The sequence below is a fragment of the Morone saxatilis genome, unplaced genomic scaffold, assembly GCF_004916995.1.
Source record: "Morone saxatilis isolate NCDOM2014 unplaced genomic scaffold, NCSU_SB_2.0 Contig24, whole genome shotgun sequence".
NCBI classification, from domain to species: domain Eukaryota; kingdom Metazoa; phylum Chordata; class Actinopteri; family Moronidae; genus Morone; species Morone saxatilis.
Genome location: NW_023339807.1, coordinates 26,969,369 through 26,977,798, shown reverse-complemented (window position 1 = coordinate 26,977,798; position 8,430 = coordinate 26,969,369). Strand labels below are relative to the sequence as shown.

Here is an 8,430-nt window from a genome sequence, read left to right as displayed (position 1 = left end):
CTCTTAAAAAGAAGTTTTCTTTGCCGTCATCGCCAAGTGCCTGCTCATGGATGGGAACTGTTGGGGTCTCTGAAATAATTTTTATGAAGGAGTATTTGGTCAGACCTGCTCTATTTGAAGTGTCCTGAGAATAACTTCTGTTATCGATTTGTGGTACTTTTTCACAATGTGAGTTACAGTAAAGCTCGTCTGTTGGAATGGACCACACAAACTAGCCTTCCACTCCCCACTTGAATCATTAGTTTTGACCACCATGACCCTTTCGCTGGTTCACTGCTTTTTCTTCTTGGGACCACTTTTGAGTAGTACTAAACCTGGTGGCACGTTCCAAAACACTCCAAAAGAGCTGCAGTTTGGAGATGCTCTGACCCAGTCGTCAGCCATCAACATATTTGCCCCTGTTCAAAGGTTGCTCAAATCCTCTATGCTTGCCCTTTTTCCTGCTTCTAACACATCAACTTTGAGGACAAAATGTTCACTTTGCGCCTAGATATATGTCCCAGCCACTGACAGGACGCCATGAATAATGAAACAAAAACGTGATAACATTAAATCTGAAAACTAAATTGGAGGCAGACACTTCTGACAGACCCCGGCTCTAGGTGGGTGGAGAGAAAGAGAGAGAGAGAGAGAGAGAGAGAGAGAGAGAGAGAGAGAGAGAACTCACACACTGACACTTTTGCAATTATGGATTTTTACACCAAACAGCTTGGACTGTGTGGTCAGACAGAATAATTATGACTGAATCATTAATATTTGTATTTATTGTGTGTATACTGTAGCCAGGATTACTAATGGAATGAGGGATTTATTATTAATGCATGTATGAACTTAATGTAGATCTATAATTGATGTGTGGATCTATACTGTTTAATGTAGATTACCTTGTACATGCAGAGCCTGAATGTTAGTATGTTTTCCCTGTATTTTCTTGAGATTTTTCTGTCTTTGCTCTTCATGGATTCCGTTACCAACCTGAGCTGGCCCTGATCAATTTCATCATATAGATTACTAAAACATATTTTTAGGTGAGTGGACTGTGAGTATTCATTGTGTCCACTATATTAAAATCATTTTTTTTAGCATACTGATATGAACACCTATAAAACATAGGAATGTTTCCTGTTCTCTTTTGGCTTTTCTATCTTTAATAAGCAGTAAATAAGCCATATTAATTTTCTTGGAATGGTCTGATATCACAAACTATAGTGATGATACCTGTTTGCAACATTGTGTTAAATGCCTCATATTATCATTTAATTTTGTGGATATCACTTTTTAATTCGGAGAGAACTCATTAAAAGAATGAGAAAGACAAACCAAAGGGAGACACATGGACTGTACTGTCACTGTTGTGGCTCTCAATGTAGAATATTCATGACTGAACATGTGACAAGCATCAACCATTGTAGGAGAATCAAGCATTAATTAACTGTGATTACTGTTTTCATTACAAGAAGCTCAAAGCTGTGTGAGCCTGGCCATATGCCAACAAGTCAACTTCTCTGTTTGATTGTCTTGTAAAGACTGGAAAATTGGATTGTTAATGGCTTCACTAAGTGCTATACTTCCACCTTCACAGATCCCCAGTGAAAATGCTGTTTGTAGATGTGACAATCCAACTTCTCACACAGATGCTGCTGCTGCACAAGGAATTATCAATAGTCCCCACAGGAGCTACTGTACCTAGATGTTAGCTCACTGACTTTAACTTAAAGGGGCACTCCAACGATTTTACACATAAAGATCAGTTACAAACCAAACCTCTGCCTAGGGAGTCTAGCTCCCTAAAATGATCTACATATGCTTACATAAAGAGCCCCTAGTGGCTATTCAAGTTTTTACTTTTGTGTCTCAGAACCAAAATGTGGACAAAGCATGATGTTATAAGGCTGCATAACCTTTAAGGTATGAGGTTTGGGTAAATTGTTGGGTCAACAAAGCATGTGAATCTGATGCTACACTACTGACACCCAACATTGGTTGGGTGTCAGTAGTAATATGTAATATGTAATAATCAATATATTATTGATTTTCAAGAAAAAGAATAAAGAAAAAAAAAAAAACAGAACACCTAACAAAGATCACATAACATACAGAACACAGCACATCAAGGATTACAACAACAATATTCCATGGTCATAATTAAGATGGGTACTATAAACAAAAACATCTAAAAATAGAAAAAATAAATGAGTTCGACATATACTAAATCACATACTCATTTGCACAGTGAGGTTTTATACAATAGCCAATGTCTATGAGCTCACATTTTTAAGGTTATTCAGTACCGGGTCCCATGTTTTATCAAACTTGTCTCCTCTATCTTCATTATAGAATCTCAGTCTTTCCAGATGTAAAGTGTTTGACAATTCTCCCAGCCACAAATTATATGAAGGCACAGAATCCATTTTCCATACACGTAAAATCAGCTTTTTTGCAATCACCATCCCAAATTGAATAGCTCTTCTTTCAAATTTATTGACGGAAGAAAGACACTTGTGGCCCCAGGATCGCTACCAAGGGGCTGGGTACAAATCTTACCAAAAGCCTCAGAAAAAAATGAAAAATAATTCCTATATGAATGAAGTTTACTACATGCCCAGAAAGAATGTGCTAGAGTACCTATCTTGGATTTACATCGGTTACATACTGGTGGGATATCAGGATAAAATTTGTGTAGCTTTTCCTGCGAATAATAGTCTGTGGAGTGTTTTAAACTGTATTAGGTTGTGTCTGGTGTTAACTGAACACATTTGCACGTTACGTAGACATTCTTCCCAAATTTCATCATTTAATTCCATATTCAACTCATCTGCCCATGCCTGTTTATACACCTCCGTATTCATCAGAGCTCCATCATGAAGCATTCGATAGAAAACAGAGATTGCCCCTCGGGAGCCCGGGTCAAATTTGTTAACTGCCTCAAGAGTTTCATGTTTATTTAAAGCTTCAAAGTTTGGAACATCTTTTTTTAACAAAATCTCTAATCTGCAAAAACCTGAAAAAACTTGAGGCAGATATTCTATATTTGGCTTGTAGCTGTGTAAATGAGGCAAAATTTCCCCCAATATACAAATCATTTATGTTATTAATGCCTTTCGTTTCCAAGCAGAGAAACCTTTTGACCATTTTTAGATGATTTATTTATAAATTTTTTACAAACTTTTACAACCATTCATCTTTTATTTGAAACTATTTTGACCTTTTATCCTATTTTAAATTATTATTTCAATCATTTATAATTTTTTCTAGCTAACATTAACAATCTGTTCCTGTATGCTGTGTGTGAGGCTCATGGTGTCATTACTGTGTGTCGCAGGGGAAACCCTTGCAGGAGTCTCTCGGGGAGATCGCGTACTCCGCCTCCTTCCTGGAGTGGTTTTCGGAGGAGGCTCGGCGCGTGTACGGTGACATCGTCCCGTCGCCTGCCAAGGACCGAAAGATCCTCCTCCTCAAACAGCCTGTGGGGGTCGCCTCCATCATCACACCGGTGAGCAGCTCAACCTCACTGTGGGTCAGATTGTTGCCTCCAGCGCCACCATCAGGTCAAAGTTTGAATTTCTCTTCACAGGACGTCGCAAGTTCTTCTTGATTTTAAGTAGAAAACGTAAAAAATATCCTCAGTAGGCCTGCAACTCATTAAATTCATTTGTGTGAAGAAAACTGAATTAAATTGTTATTTTTAAAGTTTAGATTACACTGTAAAACCAGTTCATTTAACTCAAAAAGATGTTGAAACTGATTTAAAATTTTAAGTAACACGAAGTAAAATTGAGTTTATGTAACTTAAAATGTTCCATGTAAACAGTTTCAATAATCTTTCTGAGTTAAAAGTCATATATTTACTTACAGAGTTGGACTACTCTTTAAGTCATTTAAAATTACTAAAGTGGGAATGTTGATGTTTTGGTTGTGTTGTTACCACAGTGGACTTCCCGAGCGCGCTATGATCAGCCAGGAAGGTTGGAGCCGGCTTGGCTGGCCGGGCTTGCCGGTGGTGGTCAAGCCCGGCAGGAGGCACGCCGCTGTCGGCGCTCGCTCTGGCCGAGGTCGGACACACTGAAACATTTAACACTTCTGTTTTTTAGTTATGCCTTCCCTGTAAGTAAACACCGTTACACGTCGCTGCACAAGATTGGCGGAGCGATGCCGCGGAAATCCCGGCGGGGGTGTTCAACGTGGTTCCCCCCGTGTTCACCAGGAGAACAGACTCCGCAGTCGGGGAGGTTCTCTGCACCGACCCGTTGGTCGCCAACCAAATCTCCTTCACCGCGGTCCCACCGCCACGCGGCAAGGTCAGTACCCTCCCGACGCTGTCTACCTTGAGTTTCTGCAACACATCTCATCCTGAGTCATTTTATCTGGATTTCTAGCAAACTTTTTCAACATTTTCTTCTTTTTTCTTTCATTTTTTTTGGAGCTGTTTAAACAATTTCTAGGGTGTATTCTTCAATAATTTTCAGCATTTAGGCTGAATTTTCTTTGACCCATTCTTGAGCCGGGGCTTACATATTTTTAAATAGCCAGAAAGATCTGGTTCAAAAAGAGAGACTCTTCGAGAGTTCCATCTAACGTTATCCGTTCCGTATCGGTATCCGTTGGCGCTGGCTCTCTCAGTTTGGAGTTTCCTCACTCTTATGTGCGTGTTACAGTACATACTTTACATTTTTGTAGACTCCTCCACTCCAGGTGCTGCTGGAAAATGGTTGCTGACACCGTGAAGCAAAGGCGTCCTCATGGAGCTGGTGGCCACGCCCCTTCATTCGTCGTTTCGACAGGCGAATGTCGATCAAGGCGGTGGCCGAGCCATGGCCACCAGCAGGTATCAGGAACTCTGGACCCAGCGTTCTCGAGTCTTGACTGAAGCTCACACCAGCTGTTACTGCAGTTCATCCACCTCTACCTCACCCTCCCTTATCCACAAGCGCTACATCAGTTTCCTCTCCTTTCTCGCCGCAGCACCAAAATTGTGTTTTGTGCTCGGAACCCCGACTTTCTGGTGGCAGAGGCGGCATCTCCCACGATGCTTCATGGACAAACTGGGGCAAGCGTGGACGCTGGAGCCTGCGTGTGGAGCCGCACGGCTCGGCAGCCCCGGCACGACCAGGGGCCTCATCAACACCAGAGCCTGCAGAGAAGTAAAGACAGGAACGACCACAGTGCTTCTGATAATGTTATATACTCTTAATATATTCTAACACTTATATTAATGTTCTTATCATTCTGTCTGTATTATGTTTTTTAAATAATAATAAAATAATAATGAAAGAAAGAAAATATATACCTTACATAAACACTCATACAGACTCAGTGGGGTTCATTTGACAATTCAGTGTTTTTATTCTCGCTGACACCTCGTCCATGCGTTCTAATAGGTTTGTGTAACGTTTTTTTTTTGCACCCACCCCTGAAGCCTTTGGCGACCCCTAGTGGGCGGTCCTAACCAGGTTTGGTCTAGACTGATGGAACAGTGAGCTTTCTTATCTAGATATCATCTGGTTCATGATAAATTTAGTATCTTTCAGCCAGAAACAGTTTATATTCTCTCTCTGCAGGCAACTAATTTTAATTGAAACACTTTATTTCCAACTTCACAGAAACAAAACAAACGCTTTTAAAATATTGTGGGAAAGACAATAAAAAGTACGACACGGTTTATTTACATGTCTTGTTTGGCGTCTATCTGCTGTAAAGTTCCAATTATATCCGTTATTAAATGAAAAAGTGTTTCTGTACACTGTCCTAATATCCATCAGGCCTCACATAATAAAGCCTTGTGGGAGAGAGTGTAAACCGGAGGCTGTCTGTCCTCAGAGGCTGTCTGTCTCTCAGGTGGTCCAGCAGGTGTCGGATGCAGTGTCCAGGGGAGCGAAGGTGTTGAAGGGCGGGAAGCGTCTGGACGGGTCCTACATGGAGCCCACCCTGCTGGCCAATGTCACCACAGATATGCTCTGCATGAAGGAGGAAACATTCGGCCCGCTGCTGCCCGTCATCAGGTCCGTACGCTCGCTCTGTTCGTGTGACTGAACGAGTCCTGAAGGACCAGTGTAGGATTTAGAGGCATCTAGTGCTGCTGTTGCAGAGAAATACAAAGGTTCAACATGGCGGACTCCATACAGGAGGACCCGCCCCCTCTGTAGATAAAAGCTCATTCAGTGTTTCTCAGGCTCAGAAAACCTCAGGTTCACGCAGGAAGCAGATTTATTCCCAATGAAAATATTATTTATTGTTCATTGTTGTTGAATCCTGAACAGAACCCGAGTTCCTCCTGATTAATGAAAACATACCTACTAATATTATATTACATTTCTGACTGAATAGATCCTCCTCAATGTTTCACACTGGAGCTTTAATGTGTTCATACTTTATTGATCTACATACTTCATATGATATACCCAGGTTGCTTCAAATAATTACACATACACAACATAAAGGTTGAGAAGTCACTATAAATTATAATAATTAGAGCTGACAATAATTGTACTTTGTTTATTATAGGAATGCATTCCATATTCTGTATATAGTATATCGTGGAAGGACTTTACACCCTAACTCTGCATTAAAACCCAAGCAGGAAGTGCTGCTGACAGCTGGTTGTATTCATGTGCTGCAGACGTCTGTCGACCAATCAGAAGGTTTTGTTTCTGCTTTACAGGTTCAACACAGAGGAAGAGGCTCTGGCTATTGCTAACGCATCTAATGTTGGGCTGGCAGGTGAGTCCATCCTGCTGAGCGGTTCAACTGTTACTAACACAACAAACAGTTCTGACTCTTCAAATGTTAAGTTAGGCTTTAACTTTACTACAAAAACTATCAATCATTTCATATTCTGCACACTTCAGTTGTGTCCTCCTAAGGGAGCCTTTAATGTCACCTGTTATTCAGTCTTAAAATGTGGACTTTGAAGGAGCTGAAGCTTTAAAAAGGACCCAGCCTGGGGGGCTTGTGTTGATCTCTCTGTTGTTCTGTCCTCAGGTTACTGCTACTCGCAGGATGTGAGTCAGATCTGGCGGGTGGCGGAGGCGTTGGAGGTGGGGATAGTTGGAATCAACGAGGGCCTCCTGTCCACCCCAGAGGCCACGTTTGGCGGGGTCAAACAGTCTGGTCTGGGCTGCGAGGGCTCCAAGTACGGCATCAAAGAGTATCTGGAAGTGAAGTACATGTGCTTCGGAGGCCTCAAACCCTGAATCAGGACGGAGCGACGGGTCCAGCCGGTACTATCATTAGAGGTCCTAACTGTAGAGCTCAGGTTTTAATTGACTTTAAATTTGACCATAACGCAAAATAACCCTTTCAAATAAACATAAAACATCAGTGGACTCAACTGTTAATGAGGGTATGAAAGTAGTCGAGTAACTTTTGACAAATCATAAAATAGTTTTTATTATCCGTCGGCTGTCAGGACGGGTTCAGTGAGACGGGCTCCTCTTAATTCTCCTCCATTATGAGAAACAGTTTCTTTCAGGCAATAATTAGCTTCAGTTAAAACCAACTTTAGGTAAATGTTTTTCTTTAAATCTTTAATTGAGAGAGTGAACATGTTCAAGCAAACATTCACATCAAAGAAAGATTGATTTAAAAAAAACAACACATTTTTTAACTCTGTAAAAAAGTCTTAAATACAATAGACAATATCATGCTAACTCAGCACGGTGTAGACCATACCATGAAAATTTCACATAAATCAGATGGTGATTGGCACATACGGCTTAATTCCTGTTTCCAGTAGGAGGCGCTGCGAGTAGTACTGAATATTTGTATGTTGTTTGATGCACAGTCACAAAAAGCACAACGTTTATTCGCTAAATCGCTAAAAATGACCACTCAATCCAAAATGCCCGACTGCGTGTAGGGTTTGTGGTACGAGAGGCTTTCTGGTCATGATCCCCGTGCGTACTAATGTTCATACATATTGGTAAAACATGTCCCCTTGTTTTTGAGTGTGTTTGTGGTCACCAAAAACGAGATTCATTTGACAGAAAAATAATAATTTAATTGGACAAGAAGCACAAAGGGTCGATTTATGCTTTATTCACATTTTCAAACAATATTTTTTACAGAGGGAACATGACAAGTCCTCTCCAATGAACTTCCCACATCCCTTAAACACCAGGACAGACGTGCTAATGATCTCTGATATAGCATCGTGCGGGGCCGTCTCCCACACAGCGGACGTTCCAGTGCTAAAAAAATGTCTGCAACTTTTTCCTACATGTGAACTTCTTCTAGCAGCATATAGATCCTCGTTTAAAATGGGAAATAAGCCGGACACTCGGTAGAGAAGGAAACATTTACTGTGATAAAATGACGCACAAAAAAAAACCCCTTTTTGGTAGATTTTTGTAAAATTGTTTGTATTGAACATCCTGGTGTCCTGTACTTGGTCTGTTGATGTAAAAACTGTATTTTTCTATGATTAAAACATAA

The 8,430-nt window shown here is 40.9% G+C and overlaps 1 protein-coding gene across 1 annotated transcript; it reads left to right on the top strand.

Moving 5' to 3' along the window:
- The first annotated feature begins 1,634 nt into the window (after positions 1–1,634).
- On the top strand, positions 1,635–8,315 carry LOC118336563 (succinate-semialdehyde dehydrogenase, mitochondrial-like). Its single transcript, XM_035673231.1, has 8 exons — positions 1,635–1,682; positions 3,323–3,584; positions 3,958–4,054; positions 4,145–4,298; positions 4,782–5,141; positions 5,836–5,999; positions 6,659–6,717; positions 6,979–8,315. The coding sequence occupies exons 1-8, from the start codon at positions 1,635–1,637 to the stop codon at positions 7,188–7,190; spliced, it is 1,356 nt and encodes a 451-aa protein (XP_035529124.1). The 3' UTR covers positions 7,191–8,315.
- The last annotated feature ends 115 nt before the right edge of the window (positions 8,316–8,430 follow it).

Bases quoted from the DNA above. Each gene is read 5' to 3' on its own strand.
- LOC118336563 (XM_035673231.1), top strand. From the start codon at position 1,635: ATGCTGCTGCTGCACAAGGAATTATCAATAGTCCCCACAGGAGCTACT. The intron at 1,683-3,322 runs GTACCTAGATGT...TGTGTGTCGCAG, and splicing joins TAGTCCCCACAGGAGCTACT to GGGAAACCCTTGCAGGAGTC. The intron at 6,000-6,658 runs GTCCGTACGCTC...TCTGCTTTACAG, and splicing joins CCGCTGCTGCCCGTCATCAG to GTTCAACACAGAGGAAGAGG.